Source organism: Styela clava, chromosome 11 (genome assembly GCF_964204865.1).
Source record: "Styela clava chromosome 11, kaStyClav1.hap1.2, whole genome shotgun sequence".
Lineage (NCBI taxonomy): Eukaryota > Metazoa > Chordata > Ascidiacea > Stolidobranchia > Styelidae > Styela > Styela clava.
The window spans coordinates 10,173,231-10,197,843 of NC_135260.1; the positions used below are offsets into that span (position 1 = coordinate 10,173,231).

Sequence of the window (24,613 nt, forward strand, 5' to 3'; positions counted from 1 at the left end):
ATCAGAAAACGACAACAAGAAATATACAAAACGATCAATCGGTACATTTCGTCTCCAATAAGAAAATCAAATGTTTTCGGTAGATGACTGGGTGGCAACGATGTGACCATTTGCGAGAGATTTGCGACTGGGTGGCAACGACATGACCATTTGCGAGAGATTTGCGACCATCCGATTCACTTACCATTTAATCAAAGCTACCAACAGAGCCACACAGCACAAGCATTGGTTGCACATATATCCAGACTGTATTTCATTTTTCTCAAATCACCAATCATCAAAAGCCAATATCTTGGGAGACGCACATGAATACGAATAGTGAGTGGATATGAACCTTCTTTAATGCTAAGTAAAAATAATTTTCCCAAGTTTTTATGTGGTAAACCATCCCAAGTCTTTGAAATCCGATTTTTGAATGAACATGAGGCATATATACAATATTTTAATATTATTATTACAGCATAAAAACAGGCAACTTTCGACAGCGAATTTTTACAAATTGATGGAGAAAATGTTACATACATATGGTAACAGGTTAATAATATTAAACTGTACAGTTGTACACCTTCATATGAACTTTAACTTCAACCTCGATCTTGTCGATGCAAGAAATTACAATAAAATAAAAAGAATTTGAGCATTTCAACCATACTTTAGGGACCATGTTCATCATGGCATGAACACACATAAAAGCCATTTCATGAAATAAAAACGAAACGGTACATTCAGATTTGCTATTTTACTTCATTGCATCAATAAAAAAATTTGGAACATAAAATGTCATAATATTGTTCATAAACATTGACAATGGATAAAAAGGAGTCATGAGATTAATGATGATTTACTGAGGGTAATCGAAATACTCGACCCAATCTTAAAATGGTGTCAGAAAAGCTTTGAAGTCAAATCGGCCAAATAAAGAAGGTTTTCACACAAATAAGGTTGTGCCTGCGAAACATAAGGTGTGATATGTAAAGTAGACTTCAGGTTTATCACCAAGTTTCTTGAATTCCAGGGTAAGATATTGCGATAATGCAATACTTCTGAAGAAATACATGTAAAAATTGGTGCAAAAATTGTACAAACTTCAAAAACAACTGCATTTTTAAAATAGGAAAATGATGTTCGCATGTTAATTTTCCAAAATCCAGTACAAATAAGAATAATAAATATTTTCGATATTTTTCCAAAAAATGGCAATTTTTTTTTGTTTATTTAATAGACGGTAGTAAACAATACAATGATTTTTTCAAATCCTGTATAAGGACTGCCACATTTTGATCACCAAAAAAAAATTATCAAAATAAATTTTCCCCTAATTTTACTTTGGAATTTGCTTACTGTTACGATATTCTTCACTTGAGGTATTATGATAATACCTATTTACGTACATATTATAAGCGAATTGCGAGTATCACTAACTATTGATCTATTAAAGCTTTATTAATAACAGACAGAAAATTAGTTATCATTCGCATGGACCAAAAAATGAAGATTGTCAAGATATGTAAACGACTGTTTTTTTAACGATGGCCAGGTTGAAATTGGTACAGGGTGACCCCAAAAAACGAAACCCAGGCCATTTGGAACATATTGTATGGGTTTCTTTTTTTTGGGGTCACTTGGTATCTACCGAAAAAAAGGGAGGTGGCAGAGGCAGTCAGTCGGCTTTTTCAAAAAATGGGGTATTTCCATTTAAGGTGGACAATATGGTAACCTTACCATATTTTCCTTCTTTGACTATTTTTACCTTTTCTCCTGAAATTAACTGAATTATTTACTTGAAAGAAAAATTTATTGGAATTAACAGAAAAACTGAATTATTTACTTGAAAGAAAGATTTTGTGGAATTAACAGAAAAACATTTGACACAACAACGGCATAAACAAGAAAGAAATATTTTTGGCTTGAAACACCAAGAAAACAATGACAATGTAATTTGTACCCAAAGAAAATGACGACAGTGCAAAATAAAGAAATGAATGAGAAATATAATCGAATGATGACAAAAATAATTGTCATGTAGTATCCAGATTGTAAGCAGAATGGTGATTTGGGTTTATCCCGTTTTAATAGAATTCATAAAAACAAGATAACAACATTTGACGCAGAAATACAATTGAATACCTTGTAATTTCAACAAAGTGATTATAGCAATAGACTAGGGCAGAATTTCTCAAACTAGGACCTCGGCCACATTGGGAGCCACGTCGTTTTTCTCTGGGGGCCATTTTTTCACTGGATACCATTCGCAATGGCTACATTAATTTAAGGTAAATTGACTGAGTTGCTTGAATTTTTGACTGTAATGCATTTATTTTTTTGCTTTCGTTTGTTGTCTGATGGAAACATATTAAAAGCAAAACTACATATTTTAGGAAACAGCAGGGGGTCATGGAAAACTGAGAGTCTGTGCAAGGGGGCCACAGATCCAAAAAGTTTGAGAATCACTGAACTAGAAAAAATTTCACTAACTTGATCGAAAGCTAGATATCTTGTAAATCTTTAGAATTTAGGGGAAACGATTGGAATTTAGAAATTCTACGCCAAAAATTCAATCAAAGTCATATTTTATACCAGGCACCAAACTTTGTTTTTTTTTCAACCCAACAAAAAAAATACATTATTCCACTGAGAAATATGAAACTATGTGAAAAAAAAAGAAAAAAAAATTTAAAAAAGAGAAAAATCGGTAAATATATGCTATGTAGCAGGATAATGAGAAGACGTATATCTCATATTAGTTGGGTGACCAGCGGTAGGTGGGTGAGAGTACAAGTTTGAATATTGTGGGTGCTGGTATGCATACCCCGGATGATAAGCCCCATGATTAGGCGTAGCTGGCGGAAACAACGCATGAGGTTGTGCTGGGTTATAATATTGTTCACTTTCAGTATGGGGCCGCCTATGCCCCACAGGTGGGTGACTAGATGGGACAGGTGGGTGGGCATAAGTGGTTGGGATCATGGCACTAGAACCCGAAGATCCGCGATTCAAATGAGGGTTGTAACTTGAAGGAGGATATGGAAAATCTATTGGTGTGTGATAACCTGGATATGAATGATGATTCGTGGGTAAAGATGGAACATGAGTTCTAGGCTCAACTAATGAATGATGTCCGTAACCATACGGAGAAAAGTAATGTTCAGATGGGCCAGGGTTTTGACGAGAAAACCACTGCTGGTGGTGCTGATAGTCAGCGTCTGTTAACATTGGCGATCCAGCTGCAGTTTTGTCTGCGTATTGCTGGGGCAGATGGTGAGGATGACTATTTGAAGGGTTGTACATTCCGGGCCTGAGTGATGAGTAAGACGCATTAGAAGTGTGACGCGTATGTGTTAAGTTACGAGATTGTTTAGAAGAGTTTGCGCATGATGGTGGCTGCTGATGCGGCATAGTTGCGGGTGGGGTCATTGAAGAAGGAGGGTGAAAATCACCCCCTAATGAACCAGACGGGAGCTGTACGCTTGCGGGTCTCTCTAAATAACCTGCATTTGAGTACATACATGGGCTCTGTTCTGTCGTTTGAGAAGTCCATGCATCAGTCTGTGGTGTTGGCAAAGGTGGAGTAATATTTGAACTTTGAACCCTCCTTGAATTACTATTATTTTGTCTTGAACTACCGGGTTTATCTATACCATGAGCAAGTTGATGAAGTTGTTGTAAATTTGATCCTCTTGGCGACTTTGGGACCGAACCCCGGGACACAGAGTCGACTGATATGTGGCGTTTAGTAATTTGATTGTCCGGTTGCGTTTCTCTCGTAATCGGATGTCCAGCAGCAGGCGAAAAGTTTTGATTTGTAGGGGTCAGAGGTTGGTGCTGCTGATCACTTGTGTTACTCGGAGGGCCCGCAGTACCATACGAAAATGATCTTGCTCTGGAATTGGATGAATTCAGTTGCTGAAAACCAGGCGATTGTTGCTGTTGCATTCTACAAGATGACATTGATTTTGGATCGTTCGGCGAATTGACAGTTTGTAATAACGGACTTGGTGGGACAGGATAATTCCCTGATCCAATTTGGGACGACGGACTCATATAGTTCGCCCCAGAGCAACTCAACGTTGACGCTGGTCTCATGGGAGTTGGAGTTCGATTTTGATGTTGTATTGTTGTTTCGGGACTTGTATGAATGTTTGATTGTTGTTGTTGTGTTTGTTGCTGTTGCATGCACTGACTCTTTGGAGGTGTTGATCCTTTAAATGAGTTGTTACTATGAGCTGGTGAACCAAGAATCTCATTTACAACTGTAGCGTTACCTGCAAAAATATGTGAATTGAAGGAATCAAACATTTTATATTAGATGTAACACACCTTTGGTTAGTAGATGCCTTGTGACAGAATCAACTGAAACCCATTAAGGTTTGGAAAAATAAAATGTTGAGTTTATTTATTACAGCAGTGTTTCCCAATCTATGGTTCCCGACCCCAAGCTGGGTCACCTGAAATTTTCCTTAGGTTGCATGTTCTTTCAACAAAAACTTGTTATTAACATAGCTAGGTTTCTAGTGAATTTCATTGTTTAGTTTGTGTTTGGTATTGAAACGTTACTCAATAGTTATTGTATATCTGGAAAGCATTGCAGCGTGAAGTGAAGCCACGCCATATTTCAAAACTCGCGGCAAACAAACGCGGCTTTCTCAATTTGAAGTAATTTTTGATAAAATGAATGTTATGCAAAAATGATTGTTTCGGAGATTGTTTGAATTAGTAATTTAATTTTGCATTCATAAAAGTACTAAATACGTTTATTATTTTAGCGTATCCTAAGGTCGCAAGATTTTACAAAATATATTTTTCAAAAATTTGGGTCGCTTGAAAAAAAAAGGTTTAGAACCACTGCATTAGAAGATAGCCAATACTGAATAAATAAACATCTATTCCAAATACATTATGAAGCATTATTCTCAAATTTAGGCAGAATATATTGAGAAATGAATGGTCTTTGAATAGATAATATAGCAATTACCTGCTTCAGAATTAGTAGTTGGAACTTGTCTCGGTTGTTGAACAGTTGTTGCTAGTTTAACACCAGCAGTATGTGACTGAGATACAATTGTGGGTTGTATGCTCCCTGCTGCCCCTGAAAAATAGAAGAATTAAAACTTAGGGGTAGGCAGTTACGCAAAAATTGAAAATGGCATCAAATTTTAGTATAGTCAGAAGTTGACAAAATATAACCATTTTAAACCACATACTATTAAAAAAACGTGCAAATGAACATCCCCTGGCATATAGTAAATACAGCTTCTTCTATAAGTATAGCTCATGTTTTTCGGTTACTGCATATAATTATCGTATCATTTTTTTTCATGTAGGTGCGCCATGGGTTTTTTCCCCTGATAATTTGGCACCGCACGGACAAAAAGTTTGGAAACTGCTGATTTATTATCATGTACAAAGTATGCATGTGTGTTTGCATGCAACTGTGTATTGGGGTCAAGTTTTGGCTTCATAGTTCAGAGTTCAACGAGAGATGTACTGCATTGGCAAATTAATTTAATCAAGTAATATATTCAAGGTAGTAAGCAATTAGTTCTTATTCATGGCAGCCTACCATAATATAATGCTAAAATTGAATCAGAATAATAGAGAATAAATGAAATTAGATCAATACCATTAGAGAAATATGCTTTGATAGTTAGAAAAGCCCAAATTACTATTTTATTTTAATATATCTATTGTTGCAGTGTCATGTGTAAACTTTGAATGGGTTGAATTTGAATATATCATGTTTTCTCTGCAAAACATACCAATTCAAATTATTCCAAATGAAAATGAATTACAGGACAAATTCCCAGAATACCAAATTAGGCAAGGATGTAAAACAGTATGCATTTCAAAATTTAGGAAAAAAATACAATAAGAACAGAACTAATAACAGAACAAATACGTCGTCATTCACACTGTTATTCCTGACATATTCAATTCAGAATCTTTTCAAAATATTTTTATGAATTGACAATGATCTGCCAATCAGAAAAAAGTGCTATTTCGTAGTCCCTAAAAAAAGTTGCGAAAGTGTTTCGCACTTTTCGCAAAAAAGTGCGCTAATAGTGAACACTGTCTGCCAGTATCTACCATTACAGGGAAAAAAAGGAATTTTGCAAAATATTCAAACTAAAATAAACTTTAATCCAAAAACAAAGAATTACCTGATATTCCCTGAGGTGGATTATCACAACTTCCCGGATTTAAGCTGTTAATACTGTCTGGTGACGTATACGGACTAGATCCATGAGCACTCGACGTTTCATAACCACTCGAGCAACTAAATTCCGTCTGATTCGTTTGCCCTGGGACATGATGTTGTCTCTGACCAGTTGCGGAATTAATATTGTAATGTGGCGCTGAACTTTGACTTGTCGGAACAGCCAAAACAGGAGGGTAATCTTGTGGTCGTGCCATACTATGCCCGGACAGTTTTTGAGTTTTTGTCGAAGGCGATAATATCGTTTTCTCAGTGGAATACATGGATGATGTTGCGTTATTTGTGTAAGAAGTTCCTTCCGCTGAACCATGAAAGGTACCTTGATGATTTGGACTGACGTTAACGTGCTCTGCTGTACTAGACTCAACAGACGGACATTGACTCATATACGGATCAGTTTGTTGCTGATTTTGGAAGTCTATCGTTTGTGCGTTGTTTGTTGCAGCGTGTGTAATTCCCATATCTATATTCTGCGGTAGTACGGGTGGAATTTCATCTGCTGCTGTTGTGTTTAATGGGTATCCTACCGTCACAGAATCGGCATACTGATTTTGCGCATCATTGTCTGTATTCAGAGGGACCTGTGCGACAGTGCAAGTGCCGCTATAAGTGAGAGTGTTGTTTGGCTGCATCACTGAATTTTGTGTTATAAGATGACTTGTTTGATTGTTTTGTACTTGATGTATTTGATTGGCAATTTCATTTGACATTTGAGAAACAATGTTTTCAACTTCGGAGCCGTGGATCTCGCTTGTGTTCGGACTTTTAAAAGTTTGTGTGTGCTCAGGTGGTAATAATTCGGCAGATGCGATTCCGCTGATAGTATTGTCCTCTTCTGCATAAGACACAGCAACTTCTTCGGTTACATGACTTTGCGATGTATTTATCGCAGATGTATCAGTGTTTTCTTGTTGCATACAAGATTCCTTAGTACTAGTGGTGGATGTCCAGAATATATCTTCAGCTGAGTTACTGAACGTGGTGTCAATATCTGAAAAATATATTTGTGTTAAATTTTTCTTCTCAAATTAAAAAGTTTTTCCGTTGATTCTTCGGCTATGCTTTCTTGTTGGATGTCAGATCTTAATTATGAACCGTGATTCAAATGAAACATCAAACAATTTCTTTGCCGAACTTGAATTAGGAATCGGCAATCAAAAATTAGGATTTGGTATTACCAATGATATGAATCAAAATTATAAAATTAAAACATGTTTTATTCATTTTTTAAGGCAACAGACTATTACTACCCTGTTGGACAATGCTAAAAATTTGTTTCTCCCTTTATGACAAAACAATACAAAATTACCTGATGACAACATGCCTGCTTCATGAGGAGTTATAGATGCAACAGCCGCATTTAATTCTTCTTCTGTTGCTCTCCATTCTTCATCCACTAATTCATTTGCATCCTAAAGAAAGTTAAAAGAAATTATTGTTAGTAAGGAAAAGGATATAAGTGATTTCAAATCTAAATACTTTAAGTTATTAAATTAGCTTTATATAAAGTAATTTTCTCAATGCAAAATCACCCAAACTGACTCAGAAATACAGAAGATTGATTTCCGAACGAAGTTACTGGAGGCCACTAAAATGCCAATAGCTAATAAGATCATAAATCAGGTCTGTACAACTCAAATGAACGAAGGGGCGACATACAAACAAAAAATTTGGTTGTGTCAAGTGGGTCGTAAGAAAAAAAAAGTTTAAAGAACACTGGTATAAAACATACTCTGAAGGCAGCTTCAATATCACTCGACTGAGCTCCGCCATGTTGTATATTACTCAATGATGAAGATTCCTCTAGTGCTCGCTGTTCTGGTTCTTGTAAATTATCTGTAATGAATATTGTACCTTTGTGATGTTTTCTCACACTTTTTACAAGAACAAACGTTATTTCAATTTTATTATTACTTGAAAGCATATTTTTAAAAATCTTTGAATATAATTTCCTGAAACACTGCTTTTTAATGGGTTTCAGTACATTAGCGGGCGCTCCAGAAGTGTGTGTACCAAAATGGATGTAACTCATATTGTTCGCCTACTTCACATCAAGTTGTGTAGGGGGGATGAAACTTATGAGCAGGGGGTATATTCACTTGGCTAACACAGACAGTCCTCGAACTCGTAATAGAACTTGAAAAAGGAAAATCAGAATAAAATTATGGCCTAACCCTAACCTGGTACACACACTAAGGGAGTACCCTGTGGAGAAGTATGCTATTTTTCACTGAGCGAATTTTCAGAAAAATGTCTTACCACCAGTTGAAACTTCAGATACTTCTTCGTTATCATTTTCAGTCATGATTTCGTCATTATTGTTCGTATTTCCGATTTCAGTGACAATCCCGTCATCTTCTTGTTGTTGTGAAAAGTTGACATCGCTTACTGCTGGAAACACTTCGGTATTGTCGCTGACGTATCCTAACAATGGCTCAACAATAAATCCATTGTCATCGACTTCCTCGATTGGATTCAAATCCTCGTCCTGAATATTTTGTTTGTCCGTTGCAGCGACGACCCAACTCTCAGTGCTGTTTTCGATGCTATTTGAAGCCCACTTTGGTAATGTTGGATCTCCGTTGCGTTTCAGTCTTGAATGTTGATTGTCAGTCCACGGTTCACTGTCATCATCACATTGCATTGGAGGTTCCGGAATTTCATTATTTCTATCCGTTAATACTGAGTCTGGATTTTCCACTGTATCGATTTCGATGTCGCTTTGAACGCTGTCAGTACAAATTTCGGAACGAGCGTCTTGTGAGTCTCGTCTTCCACTGGGGAAGCTGATTCTCATTTTAACACCTTGCTGTTCTATGGATAAGCTAGATTCGTCAGAATGCGGTTTAAAATCAACTTTTTTCATATGTCGGATTTTCTTTTTCACAAATCTTCCTTCTTCCACTTTCAGTGCTTGTTTTCCTACAGCAGACTTCTTTTCCGGTAGCAATTTCTTCTTTCGTACTTTCTTAGCAGAAGGTTTTACAACCTGTTTCTTTATTTTTTCCAGGTTATTTATACCATCATCCCCTGGTTTGGGATGTTTTCTCGGACGACCAGGTCCTCTCTTCTGCAGTGGTGGAACAGTGTTATTGTCCGTTCCGCCATCACCTTCATTCGCGGATCCCTTAGAGGCACCCAAATTTTGTGCCCCCAGTCCCAAGCCAGTCTTTTCTTTCATTTCTCTCTCATCACTCTTCGCAATTCCCTGAATTTTTTCATTTTTGTTTTCAATCTCGCTCGGTTTCGTTTGAAGTATTTCTGAATCTTTTGTTGACGTTTTGGTTTTTATGATAGAAATTGATGACGGTGCTTTGACAAAATCTCGGACTTGTGAAGATATCATAGTACGGGGTCTAACATCGCTATCGCAAGACGAATCGTAGTCTGAAGAATCTTCAACTGACGAAGATGTGAGCTCCTCAGATGAAGATTCTGCGCCTGAACAGGATGAAGATGAAGATGTACTTCCATCACCATCCTCATCATCAGCGTCATTGTTGGACATGTCTCTATATTTCATGTCAAAGGTTAAGGGTCGAAAGGTTGTATTCGTTTTTGGCGGCATAAACGATGTCAGGGAATTTGTTTGTGGTGCCGTGTTCCATAACTTATGAAAACATGGCGGCACATCTTTCAAGAGTGTCGACTGCTTGTGATACTGGGGGCTATCCACTAAAAAATGTCCTCTCTGTTCATTTTGTTTGGGCATCGCTGCTGACGGCGGTGGCGATAACACGTTATTACCGTTCAAATCCTGTGAATTTTTATTTATAAATGGTAAACCAGCAAACGAATCTTTTGGAGATGATTTTGTTTCAGTGTCTTTATTTTCCTTTGCCAATTCATTGTCGATTCCTATATTGCTTTCACATTCTTTACTTTCCTCGCTAAATTTTTCAAAAATGTTTTCCGAACTCTGTGATTTATGATTATCCTCATTAACTGGAACAATTGGATCTTGCTTTTTCGGTTTTCTAGTAGGACTAGGCTTTCTTTCAAACGAAGCCGTTCTTCGTCTGGTTCTACCAGACAATATACAGCCCATCATAAAGTCGTTTCCCACTTTTGCACTGCGTCGCTGCCGTTTTTGTGGTAGTTCTTCTGTATCCACAATATTATTGCTATTGTTGTTTCCGTTCACAATATTCAGATGAGGCCGCGTTTTTCCGACATCTTTTACTGATTTCGTTGCGGAATCACTGATGTCATCAACAGTGGGAAGATCATTATTGGTATCAGCAATCAAATTTTCTTCATTTCCAGGAAGTTGATTTGTTTCAGAAATTTTTGAATTTTCGACATCGTTCTGCTTATCATTTTTTGTATCCTCGGACTGCGCTTTTTCTTTCTTCCTGAAAAAACTATGCATAGTTAACTGCCTTGGTGATTTTTCAGCACCAGAAGTTGCCACGTCGTTATACCCTTTAATTAGTGACCTTTTATAACCCCTCGATCTAGGGGTGTCAGGAACTTTTGTTTCATTCTCGGTTCCACTGTCTGTAGGTTTACTGATCGTAATTTTCTTTTTTGCTGTCGGCTTCTTTCGTGGTAAACCCCACGCGTACCCCTTTGGTTTTCTGCGGCGTCGCTTTTTCTTTTGAAGAGATGATGTATTGGATTTCAGGGGTGAGATATATGAAGAAGATTGAGCTATTCCGTCTTCATCCAAATTTCTATCAAATGACATTCCTGATGAGGCATGTCCATCCATTTCCAACTCTGTAGTTTGTTTGGAATCATTTTCTATTCCTGAAACACGGAAAGAACATTCGTTTTGTGGAAGTTTTTATTGAAAGTACAAATGCTTTATATATAAATATGGCCGAAAAATGTTCTTAAAGAATCACTTTAAAATAATATTGATAATGATGATAACGAGAATATCGGTCAGAGACCGAAGACTTATCGATTGAAAGTTAGGGGATCCCTCGAAACAGCGCTCTTACTCCATAGTGACACCAGGTGTCCCATCACTAAATAATTAATAACTCGCTAAATATACGACATAATCAACCCAAAATCAATAGGCTTCTGGTCCGAGATATGATGTATGCACATGCAAAATTTCAACCTCGCAGAGCAGATTCAACCTCGCATTCGCGAGATATCGCGTTCATCTAACAGACACACACACAGACAGACAGACATACATACATACAGACAAATAGCTATCAATATACTTACCGATCTTAAGATCGATAAGTAATGATATAACTATTTTGGAATCAATTCAAATTGGTTGATTCGATTGAATTCGGACATCCCTGGCCCAAACTTGGGTCCAAAAAATATTTAATCATTGTGAATTCGATTCTGGTACCATACAATAAATTCTGAAATACATTGCAAAAAGAATAACAACCTTGCACATATTGTAGGCATTTGTTAGATCATGTCTTATTTGCAGTCCAATACGTAATATCCCAAAAACCTTCATTATAATAGGTTATCAGAAAACTAGATATTTACTTTCAGTTGGTTTATCATTAAAATTTCCTCCATCATCACTCTCCCCTGATGTCATATGTGGTGCTCCTATCCTCCAGCCATTGTCAGAGCCTGCTTCGTCTTTTCCATTTGTGTTCTGTATATAATAAGAAAGAATGTGATTGAATAGACATATCATTGAGTATTGCATATGCAAGAACATCTTACTGCCTATTCCAATATTTTTTTACATGAGTTATATTATTTTCATATTACCTTACAGAGTCAAAATAACGAAAATAGCATGAACCTGTCACTTGGTCAAATAAGATTTTTTTTCTTAAATTTCAGAAATTCGTTGAGATTTGAACTTTAACATAACAGGTTTGATTCATACTATAGCACAACAAAGAATGAAATAATTAGTGACTCTGTACTACAATTTAGATCCTGATACTAGATTTTAAAATATTGGCAGTTGGCGCATCGTGATAAGCATTGCACTTCTGATTACCCTGTGCGAGTTCACAGGTTCGAAACCAGTAGATGATAATTATATGTGAGACAGGTTCGAAACCAGTAGATGATAATTATATGTGAGAAAATTGCTGGACTCCTCACTGCCATAAGGTGGTTCACATAATCGTTAGTCGGCTTACTAGACCATACAGTAGTTTATTTTTTCAAATGCCCAAAATACAATTTGTACATACAACATACATAATGTAGAAAAATTGCACTTCAGTGCGAAGGGAGATGTGATAAACAAATAATAGATATCGAGAAGCGTCACCTATGAAGAAGTCTTGATATTAAATCATACTAAAGAAAAAAAGCTAAAAATAAAGCGACCTGATATTCCCAGTATCGAGCGTTCCAATAGAGAAAGTCAGTCCATTCATCTGAGACAAATAACTGTTTAACATTTTCAGACATGTCACTTACCGGCAACTGAACAAAAGGCCATGATTCACCATATGATTAAGCTGTTTTATCGGCTTTTCTCTTGGTCCAAGAGAATAAATATATAAAATCCTATCCTGCAACTTTGGCGTAGACATACCGGTATGTAACATATAAATAAACAAAACAAATTCTGCATGTAGGTGACTCAACACTCATTATTTTGCAACATTGTAAGGAGTGTATTAAGATTCCATACCTCAGTTATTATTTTTTTCTTCTTTTTAATTTTCACTCTTCCCCATGGATAACCTTTAACCTTTTTTCTTCGTCTTTTTTTCATGGGTGGTCGAATGCCAGATCCAGAATCATGACTTTCCGAACCGAACATTGAAACTGGTTTCCTTCTTTGCGAAGAATTTTGTTTATCGGTGAAATCCTTAAACGCATCAGTACCATAATCGTCTTTTTCGGATATCGTTTCAGTTGTGACGGAAGGAGATCGCATCGAATGTTTTCTTTTTTTACCGTGACGCCGATGATGAAGAAACGATAACGATATTGATTTCGCTGGATGATCCACTAACGGATTTGAAATCTCGTTTTTAATATTTTCCACGCAAACATCTTTCTCCTTTTCATCTGGATTAAGCGTAGCTGGTTCATCCGCCATTGCGAAAGCGTCATCCAAGCACTTCGTAGGCGTCTGGATTTTCACTGAACTTTTATTTTCCGTTGCGACATTCAATAAACCACTTTCTGCAGATGACACTTTGTCAGGTGTTAGTAATGCCCGAGGAGATAGGTTTTTGAAAGCAAATTTTTTATCGCTCGAGCTGCCAAGAGGAGATCTCAATGAACGGGTCGGACTTCCCTAAAAAATGGAGATTAAATTTCATAAAATGTGTAAATACAGGGCGATCCGGAGAAAACAGAACCCAATTGGAAAATAATCCATAGTGAACATAACTTTCGGGAAAAGTGTCCCAAATTTCTGAAAATTTTGGGTACAATCATGTACTATCAGAATTTCAAGTGTTCATTAAATTTAAATTAATTTAAAAGAATTAAAGGCAAATATGATTACCGGTTATTACATCTTTAATAGCAAATATATAAAAATAATTTGAGGTAAAGTTACACAATTTTAGCAATTTTTGCCATTTTCATTGAATTCATGACCAATTACATATATTTCTTTTATCGTTTTTTAATCCTTTATTATAATATTCACTGAGTGTATTGAAGAATGAACCAGCTTGAACATATTATGTAGTTACCGGAGTACTGCTCATATTAGAGGTTGCCCATGGCTTTGCCTCCGAGTGAGTGCTTTGAGCAAATTCTGAATAAAAGAACGATAACTAACCTCATCTGGACTTGAGTTGATGGATATGAGAGGAGTCCATCGAAGAGTATCAGGATCAACCTGGTATCTTATCTTTCCACTGGCCTCGAAAGTACGTTTCTTGTGCTCGTATTCTGCTATCAATCGCCGTCGTCTTTTTACATTAAATCTATAAAGAGTAATTATAATGATAAATTCAAGTATCAAAATATTTCGAATGGCACGATGGCCGAGCGCCTTCAGTATTAAAGATATTAATATTGAAGTAAAGAAACAATGTATCCTAGCGTTTGGTGAAGCGTTAAACTTAAATGTGTTGGCCTCGCAGAGGACATCTCGGGTTCGAATCCCAGGCTCCCACACCATCAAGGGTGTATGTAATAAATTGAGTAAGCAATGCCAAACCGAAACGATTTGGGTCCTACCAAATAATAGTAGCTTTCCAGATATCAGTGACTGCTTATACAGGGCCTTGAATAAGCGTCGTATATTCAAGTTTTAGAAATAGAATATATAGGAAGCATTTTAGAAAATTCATTGGCTATTTGAATTACCAGTTGTATTCTCCGTTTTTATGTGATCTATTCACACAAAACTACAGCTACTCTCTACAGCCACTAACACATAAGAAGCTTTTTTTTCTTTGAAGAAATATGTAGTATACTGTATTATGACTCCCATTGTTTCATGCATGAGTGATCTTGATTATCGTTCTCTCTCTGTTAAAGCTTACGGTAAGTCGATTACTGTGTATTTTCTGTAATACATCTTGATTTTCGACATACCTCGTCTATTCTCCGAGTTCATGACACAACAGACCAGTATCTTTCTGGTTCGACATAGCCTACCCAATTTGTCATACTGTTGAGTTAGGGTGATGAGCATGGGATTCGAACCTGCAATCAAAAGAGTGATACTTACTTGACTTCAATAGGTTGATTACTTTCAGTCAAAACGTTTGGTGATTTCTTTTTCGTGATCATTCCAAGTTCTTGCATTGTGGCAGCAATATCATGAGGACACATACCTAAAAAAAATAAATGCAGGACGTCCGATTAAAAGTGAAAGATTTATTCTTAATAATTAATTATGACAAAAAATTAATTTAAGTAACGCAAGTTGAATATTTGAGTCAAATTTAAAAAAAATGATGGCAATAATTATGAAAATATTATTTAAAATAATATAACACTAAAATATGAATTATCCTTGAGTCTAATATGCTGATAATATAGGCTATTACCAAAAAGCATGATGTCCGTACTCTTGCTGAACGCAGGCAACATTGTTGTATGGTACAAAAACAGGACAAAATTTTAATATAGTAGTTTGATCTAAATCCACAAAACTTTAATTGAACAATTTTATTTAAACCTTTTTTTATTATTTTGGAGGATTTGAACGTGATTCTTCCATTCAAATAAAATCTTCAAAAAAAAATCTTATTTCAAAATGTCCAATAAAATAAAATAGTCTTAGATTTTCATCACCTTCAAAAAAGTTTAACTTTTTTTCAAAGTAGCTGGTTTAGTTACCACACAAACTAAGACTGATAACGGTCCAATCATACCATGATCATGGCGGCATTATGTCATATCATTTACAAAATTTACTTGGATTCTGGCTTACCTGTATCCTTGCTGATGATTCGTAACGATACCTTCTTATCATTCTGATGTTTTGAAAAATATTCCAGTATCACGGTTTTCCAGTAAGCACTGTATGATACTTGGCCAAGTTCCGACAACGGCTTTTCAGGAGTTCCTGTCTGTCCTTCTTTGCGAGATAATAAATAACCTAAAATGAAGATAGTTTATACATTAAGTCATTTGCACTCGCTCAGAAGTAATATAGTCATCTCTGAGCGAAGTTAAAGGTGAACACTAAATTGTGAAGTTTTAATGAAATTATACAGAATTATGGTCATACATATTAGTAAATGCTGATTGACACAAGAATTGAAAATAATATATTCATGCATTTATTTTAAATCAAAATCTTGACATATTTACCAAAATTTATAAAATTAGGCCATGTTTATTAAGTCAATAAAGTCAAATTTATAAAATATGAAATTGCGATTTTTTTGATACTTGAAAAACAGTAGTAAAGATTTCCAAAGAATAGGATGTCACTTCATTATCTTGGAGAAAGTAAATAAAAAAAAAATAATGCACTCACTGAAATCTATAAGAAATCTTCCAAATCCTTGTCTTTGATATTGTGGCATTGTCATAATACACGATACATTGTATTTTTGTTGACAATGTTTTTCCTAAAAAAATGGCCGAAGATTTAATTGGAGCATCAAAATAAAAAATATTAGAAATTTCCATTCTTAGCTACTTGAATATCATCGTTTCTAAACTTTTCAGTCAAAAGAAACAAAATTGAGAGTTCCCAAAAACTTTGAAAAAAGTTGAATAAAAAAACAAGCAAATAAAACAAGATCTCTCAATTCCCAATCTATGTGCTACATCCATCTAGGAGTAACAAAAATTCTAAAATAAATCGTGTAAACTTACCTTTGAAAAATATCCCACTAAATGACATCCCTTACTGTCATTTTTTGTTAAACAGTAGAAAAGAAACGGTTCCACGTCATAGTATAATGTTTTATGATCAAGAAATAACTTGGCAAGAAGACAGATATTTTGACAGTAGATCTGAAAAAATAATCATTTTGTAGTAAAGCAGTTTTATTACAAACTGCAAACTGGAAAGCCCTGATTTCATTATTTGTATGAATTATTAGAAAATTTGGAATGTCAAGAAGAATTAGATGATCAAGAGCTGGATCCAATAAAATTCCTGGCAGCTTCAGCTTCGGCTCAATCACCATCTAATAAGGTAATATTGGCCCAAGCATCAACAAATGTCAAGGATCTTTTATATGACAAAATGTCTTGTCTTGATACTTGAATTTATCATTGTAATTACTCTTTATAGATTTAATGTAAAAAGACGACGACAATTGATAGCAGAATACGAGCACAAAACACTAATTTTCTGTGTGGCCCAGCTGAATGTCTAAAGTTGATTATATGGCCCACCAAGAAAAAATGTTGCACACCCCAGCTCGAGACCTTTCGAGTCTAAGACCGCTGTACATAAAATAGGTTTTACGATTAAATATGTGGCAACAGAAATTACTTACATTACTGACATTCCCGTCGACTTCAAACACAGATAAATCTCCCTTTTTATATATTTCATTAGCAGGTGGATGAAACCATTTACATTTTCTTGCGTGTCTTCGAAGTATTGAACGAGACTTCATATATTTCAAGCAAAATTCACAAAGATATAACTTTGGCAACCTGTGATAATTTTAGAATAAAGATATTAACACTGTGCTGCGAATAAAGATCATGATTAAGAGCACCGATACCAGAAAAACAATACTTTTTTCGAAGGATCCAAAATGATTTATGTTTGGCATAGCTTGCCTGAATTAGTAATAGGTTTATTGAACCGGGCATTTGTCATGTTATTGTATTGACATACTCATTAATAAAGGCTGATGTGATAAACACGATCAAAATGCATCGATATATAATAAAGAACCAAAAAACAGATCAGACTTACAATTTAGAAAGAAACCATTGCTGCGATGCCAGCATAATTCAGTACAATGCTCTATCTAAATCACGCCCTATGGTTCGCGACCCAAAACTGGGTCACCTGGCACTTTTGTTTTCTAGTAAATTTTATTGTTTATTTATTGTATTGGTGTTGCTGTATCATTCAATAGTAATTGTATATTTGGGTATCAGTGCGTAAAAACTTTGCAGCATTCATTTTGCTGAGTCACGAGATTTTACAAAATTCTGTTTTAAAAAATTTGAATCGCTTGAAAAACTAAAAACAACAATTATTTTGATTACTATTATTATGTAAACAATTTCACCTTGCATATTCCTGGGGATAGGGTGATGAATACCATGTATCTATCACATATTGCCCGAATTCAATTTGTGCAGGACATCTGGTTTTAGATGGATCTGGTATATCATTATCAACAATGCCGACTCTCTGCAAATTTTTAAAAAAATAATAAATAATATCCCAGATAACAATAACCAAAATGAAATAAAATAATGAAACAATAACATGGATAGAAATTCTGACAAAAATTCATTGAAACTTGTCTAACATGACTGATAAAAATGAAGCTCCATATTTTATCTTATACAAATCCAATGTATTCACAAATTCACAGACAGTCCCCGAACTCGTAATAGAACTGAATTAAGGAGAATCTGAATAAAATTATGGCCTAACCCTAACCTGGTAGTGGTAGACACACTACGGGAGTACCGAAAACAAGATAGTCATTCGAAATCCTCAGAATTCTAGACTTATGTGTCAAAGTTAGAATCTCCCCGTTGTTAATATTAGTAAACATTGTGACCACAATTCTTTCATTTGACGTTAATATATTTAGAAACAACAACTAAACAAACATTCTTATGTGAGTACGTGAACAAACTGGTCACCTGCAGAGATTCTTCTCTTGCTTTAAAAAACATGTTTTCATCGAGTTCGGTGATATCAGCTTTGCATGATTTTCCTCCACCTGTTGTGAAATAAGAAATAACAAAATAAAATAACAATTTTGTTTTTCTAGAAATGTGGATGACGTGATTCATATGACTAAACTGTTTTTAATGATTGAAACTAAATGATTGACTAAATATTCTTGTTGCTTGCTATATTCCATGTTAATAGGATAGGATTTCCATATTTATCCAGAGGAAGCGGAAAGCTGGTAAGACGGCTTAATCATATGACCTTGTTCTGTTAACAGACCATGTCGGTCGGTGTGGGAATACTTAAGCAAGTATTTGTTCAAACGCATGGACTTTATGGTGGAGGAAGTTGTAACCGACGAGCGGACATCTGAACCACCATACGCCAATGACTCTGGCATTCCTCTCACTCATAACAACTCCACAGGAATCGCACCTGAGAACCCCATGAAGGGTAATCAGAGGTGTAATGTCTTGCATATTCCTAACCCAAAATGTGATGATCGAACAATTGAACATTTACAAAAACCGAAGTAGTTACAGAATTACATAAAGTTTAAATATTTCTAGCATGCAAAATAACACTGTTTTGAAGAAAATTCAATATTGAAAAATATCAATTTGGATCGCGATGAGCAGCACAATTAAAAGTAGGTATTTTTTTAGCTTGAAGAGCTTGACATAATAAATCCTTTTTTCCATTAAATTAAGCCATGTCATAAAATCACAAATTACCACTTCATTAGTTCAGTACAAGACCATAAACAATAATTCAGAAACAAATTATACAAAATTGAACATTAGATGACTAATCCTGTTTACATTCATAACGAACGGAAATCAAAACTGTTCATTGACAAGCACAACTTATATGTTGTATAGTTATTTCTAGGATGTAATACAATTTAAACGATGTCATCAAAAATTTTTGATTACCATGGTATTGCGTAATAAAGAAATAGATAAAATAGAATTAACAATTGGTAAACGAATACCGGTAATCAAAGATAAAATCATTCATGATTCGGTATTCCAGAAATTCGATACCTTAATTAGTTCAAGTGTATAAATTAGAGATAGGCACTCTCGATTGTTCATAGAGCTTTCAGATTGAATATAAATTTTATGAATAGCTTTTTTTAACCATATATGCATTATATACAGAAAATTAACTTGGGATTGGACACTTTTTGTGTAGATTGAAAATATCAAAATACTTATATAGAGTCAATTACTTCAGTGAATGATGATGTCCATTTTAGACCATTAACATGGTGATACGTTAAAACAAAGTATCTTCAATAAATTGCATTTAGTCTTTATTTATCCCGACAAATCCAATCAACAAAATGTCAAAAGCAAATCAAAATATTCGACATTCATTACATTCGATAGGGTAAAGTTTAGAATTTAGGAATAATTAAGAACATTTTTATTAAACAGAGCAACACAGAGAAACGATGACCTTATGTTTGTGTTGTTTTAGCTATGATCAACAAGAAGATATGGTGATTTATATAATTTTCCACATGAACTTGGCCCCAATTTAGAATGTATTCAATAATACATTTCGGGAACATGCTCTCAGAATATATTCGGGATGGTAAAATCTTCGGTTTTGGCAATCCCTGTAGACTACATCCAATATTATTTTGTCGTAAAATTCATTCTAAATAAGTTACAACTAAATGTGCATAATGTCCGCTACATAACCCTAGTTAAAATAACATAATCAATTATGTTGGTATGAGTAATAAATGCTAACCACAGGAACTTGACTAATGTAGCATCATTATACATATAATTAGATAATAGAAAAATGAGACAATCACGTTAGTCAATGAGACACAGAAAAAGTTTTGGTACAGAAATAATCATGTCTCTTTATTAACAAAGAATTATTAAGCAATGATTTACAAAGAATTTCATTACAGAACATGCTCCCCTGAGTATGATAACAAACAACAAAAGAGTGATGCTCGAATATACGGACACAAAGGCCAAAACGAAGTTGTACAGGAGACTGCCGACACCACAGGGTTTACAACTAACGCAAATGCAGAACTGCCACAAGGTGTGTAATTTTTAAATATTGATGACGTCATCGCCTACAAAACGAATCCAACAGAGCCCACAGACATTTTTGAAATAATCAAAAAGTAATAGTCTTCTACCGAAAAAAAATAAGTTTAATCACTGAAAATTTCAAAGCAATTAGTCCAGTAGTAGTAATAGAATAGAATACTGACTAGGAAGAGCAATAACATAATAACAAAATGATCCATATGTACACTTCATTTTAAAAAAAGTTCCATTGCAAATTAGGGTACCAACACCATAACTTTCGAGGCATGTCACCATGGAAAGATACTAGAGGTTATGATATAAATTTTATAAAAGAATTCCAACTTCAAACCAAACTGATGCAATCATCAATAAAATGCATAATCAAAGAGTATTCTATCCGTGTTGCTCCATATGGCGAGGACATCAAATAAATTATATAAAATGTACCTGTGTCTTTTGCAAAATCATCGTCATTACTGCTTGCCGTCGTTCGCATAATCATTAGTTGTGTCGTACGTGCTTGTGATGTCATTGTTTTCCGGCCAGACACAGAGGGAGTAAAGAATCTGAAAATTAAAAAAACATAAACACTATCGTTTTCATTTTGTATGTTTGTTTTTAAAGCAAGGTTAATAATAGCAGGTCACCAAAATAGACAAATTACTCATAAAAGTTGCCAGCACCTTTTTACGCAATAACAGCTATATATAGATATATTATTTTGATATGCAATTAAGTTATAATAAAAAGTTTTTCAAAAAATATTTATAATTTTTATAAATAACTAATTGGAACTAAATATAAGTTTAAAAGTATGCCTTAATATCATTCCTTGCAATATTATCGATAACAAAAAAGTAGCCTAAGGCAAAGATAGTCAATAATCAATAATTTACAATTGTGATGTCAATCAGAAATTATAAATGTATTCCATTTGTGCCATATTAGGCAGAAAATATAATATTATAAGTTAGCTACCTCTTTTGAGGAAATAAATTTAATATTGCAGTAATTGGAAAAGGGTCATAGCCATTTTTTCGACTAGATAGTCAATTTTATGAACGGTCATTTCAAATTTTTGCTTTTTTATTGGAAAAATTTGTTGCCAAAGATAAGGTTTCAAATGAATTAATATTCAGATAATCAGTTGACGCATCAGGTAAAATCAACTTTTCAGCATATCGTGATATCAAATTTGTTTGCTTTCCAAGTTATAGAAAAAAGATTGATATACAAATCACACCATGTCAATAATGGGCCAAACCCGACCCCTGGTACCAAGTAGGACACTCCAGAAGTGTATGTGTACCAATATGGAGGTAACTAATTTTGTTCACCTACTTTACATCAAGTTGTGTAAAGGACTGAAACCCATGGGCAGGGGGTATATTCACTTGACTAAACAGACAGTCCCCGAACTCGTAAAAGAACTATAATAAGGAAAATCGGAATAAAATTATAGCCTAACCCTAACCTGGTACACACACTACGGGATTACCCCAGTATTTGCTTACAAACTCTATTTTGAATATCTCAAATGCTAACATTATGTAACAAATACTGTGCTAGATATGAAAAAGTTTACGAACATAATGAAGACAAATAGATTTTAAGAACATTGGAATTAAAAAGTTGCGATTCCTGAATCAAGCTTAATAAATTATGAATTTGAAACAATTAAAATATTTTTGCAATTTAAAAATAAAATTTTTGCATCAAAATTACAAAACTTTTCCGGTTTCAGTATTTCACAACTACCTGAATGCAAGAATCAAACTGGAATGAACTTTGCTAAAGTCATAAACAACCATTATAATCTCTCCTATCGGGCCTATTCCCAGATGGCCTCCAATTAAATTTGTTCAAGTTATTTTAATCACAGATTACACAGAATATGGTTTGATTGCAAAATAATGGCATAGGAATTCGTAAATTAGTTTCCGTGGTAGATGATGAGAAATATAATACTATATGAATGTTGTCATCGTTAAAATGGGATTGTTAAAGGATAGCAAGATAGGATTTACAAATTAATCCTAAAGGAGAGGAAAGTCGACAAGACGGCCAAATCATATGAACCACAGTCTCACATCCGGTTACCAGTCCATGTCGGGTATGGGATTTGTTAGCCAGTTATTTGTTTCAGATACATGGACTTGACGGTGGAGGGAGCTGTAACCGACCAGTGGTTACATGAACCACCCTACGGCGGTGAGGTGTTCAGCAATCCTCCCTCACACAATTATCCCCTACAGGATTCGGCGTGCGGCTGCGAGCGTATTCCTAAATGATTTACTTGATTGTTGTCTTTTACACCTATGGTACGCCTTTCTCGTAGTTGTGTATAATTTCCAGTAATTTATTTTGGGACATCCATATAATTTACTAGAAAAACATATTCAAGCCACCCACCTTGTCATGCCGTCGATCAGACCCTTTGGTTTTTTATGATATGGAACTTGAAGAAAATATTGCCCGTCTTCCGTCATTACTTCATGTGCTTTTGCATTACCATCATCAGCATCTGAAAAGGTAATAATCCAAATTAAATTGTTAGCAAACCATGCAGTCGGACAGAAGAAGCATATGAGATTGATAATCAACAAGCTAGAAGCAAAGTGTGTTTGGGAACTGTGGAAGACAAATCAAAAAATAATTGAAAAATTGTGCCGACCATATCTTCATTAGAAGCTTCGATACGCCACATACTTGAGGTGCCTGGGCTCTGTTTTTGAGCCCAGAGCACTAGGGTGATGCTTAATAAACCCTACATGTTTTTTTATATGACGCATTTACACCTCTCCTCAAAACAAGGCTCTGCACAATTCGCCACAATTGGGTGAGAAGATACTATGATTAGGAAGGACCAGAATATATCCATCAGAATTACAAGTAATTTCAAAAAAAACTTTATAGGAAAGCCGATAAGTCATAGATAATTATCCCCAATGGGATAACCTTCAAACCCACGAAGGAAAAACAGAGGTGCGGTGGCGAGCGTATTCTTAAAGCTTAGTACTATGGCCACACCATCGTGCCGTGATCACCCTAAAATCTCAGGTGCACCCAATTTGGCTCTCAATGTAATGGGTGAATTTGAATAAGAAAAACATTTGAATGGATTCCAACTGTTAGCATTCAAAGACAGACCATTTAACAGTAATGATTTATCTAACCTGCAGAATTATTGTCCACTGAAGATGTAGAGATGAGTCGTTGATGAACTGCTGATGATTTTTTATTCGTACGATTTGAATGTGGACGCCTTGATTCGGCTTTACATATTTGACATATGAAAGATCCTGCATAAACAAAAAGCAAATTTGATTTTCAGAAAATCAGCAAAGAGATTCGATTGAAACTTTCCACTAGCTATACTGTACTTTATTCTATCATTTTTTTTTATCACTCAAAGAACTAGAAACCTTGATTTGAGTGATAGCGATACTGCATATAAAAAGAGCAGTGTGTGCACATCAGCACCACATAATGTTAGTACAGATTGAACTAGTGATTGCCCCTTTGTCTGGAAACAGGTTATGTAAATGCGCAGAAAAATTTGTAGGTACCTCAAATGCAATTAAAATTTTGATCAAAAATGTATCTATTACAGACAGGGTGACCCCAAAAAAACGGGGCCCATAAATTTCCTAAGTACCGGTACTTCTACGAAAGTGGTATAAATCAGGGGTGTGCATTGCCCAACATTCTTTGTCGGTGGGACATATAACCAACTTTAGAAATCTAGCTGGACAACACAAAAATTCATTTTTCCATGTACACAACGAATCAGAAAATTAGCAACAACCAGAGCGCCGCGGGTAAGGCAAGAAAAGAGATAGTGGCTATCGATTAGACTTCTTTCATTAAAGGCACCGAGCAGAGCGGTGAAAGATTAAGGGCAGCAACAAGAACTAAAATCATTTTGTATTTTTAGCCATGTGAGCGCCTTTTTAAACATAAACTGTCGGCTTAGGATTTTATGATTGATGGGAAAATTTGAGTGGGCCAACTAAATGGCTCGGTGGGATGTGTTGTGGCCCGCGTGCCGCCTGTTGCACACCACTGGTCCGAATTATTCAATTCGTTCACACTTGAACTTCTGTTTGTGTTTGATTG

At 35.1% G+C, this 24,613-nt stretch overlaps 1 protein-coding gene across 1 annotated transcript in view; it reads right to left on the reverse strand.

Annotated features, from left to right (window-relative positions):
* Positions 1-433: 433 nt before the first annotated feature.
* Positions 434-24,613, reverse strand: part of LOC120347119 (uncharacterized) — a 59,172-nt gene continuing 34,992 nt past the window's right edge. The window contains exons 9-27 of the mRNA XM_039416967.2: positions 23,671-23,796; positions 22,907-23,018; positions 20,942-21,060; positions 18,395-18,474; positions 17,806-17,930; positions 17,053-17,215; positions 16,421-16,561; positions 16,077-16,170; positions 15,525-15,692; positions 14,817-14,922; positions 13,917-14,064; positions 12,807-13,421; positions 11,687-11,801; positions 8,474-10,966; positions 7,947-8,050; positions 7,524-7,626; positions 6,159-7,205; positions 4,973-5,086; positions 434-4,262 (exon numbers count right to left, since the gene is read on the reverse strand). Coding sequence (XP_039272901.2) covers positions 2,704-4,262; positions 4,973-5,086; positions 6,159-7,205; positions 7,524-7,626; positions 7,947-8,050; positions 8,474-10,966; positions 11,687-11,801; positions 12,807-13,421; positions 13,917-14,064; positions 14,817-14,922; positions 15,525-15,692; positions 16,077-16,170; positions 16,421-16,561; positions 17,053-17,215; positions 17,806-17,930; positions 18,395-18,474; positions 20,942-21,060; positions 22,907-23,018; positions 23,671-23,796 — 7,532 coding nt within the window. The 3' untranslated portion in view covers positions 434-2,703. The remainder of the gene's footprint in view (positions 4,263-4,972; positions 5,087-6,158; positions 7,206-7,523; positions 7,627-7,946; positions 8,051-8,473; positions 10,967-11,686; positions 11,802-12,806; positions 13,422-13,916; positions 14,065-14,816; positions 14,923-15,524; positions 15,693-16,076; positions 16,171-16,420; positions 16,562-17,052; positions 17,216-17,805; positions 17,931-18,394; positions 18,475-20,941; positions 21,061-22,906; positions 23,019-23,670; positions 23,797-24,613) is intronic.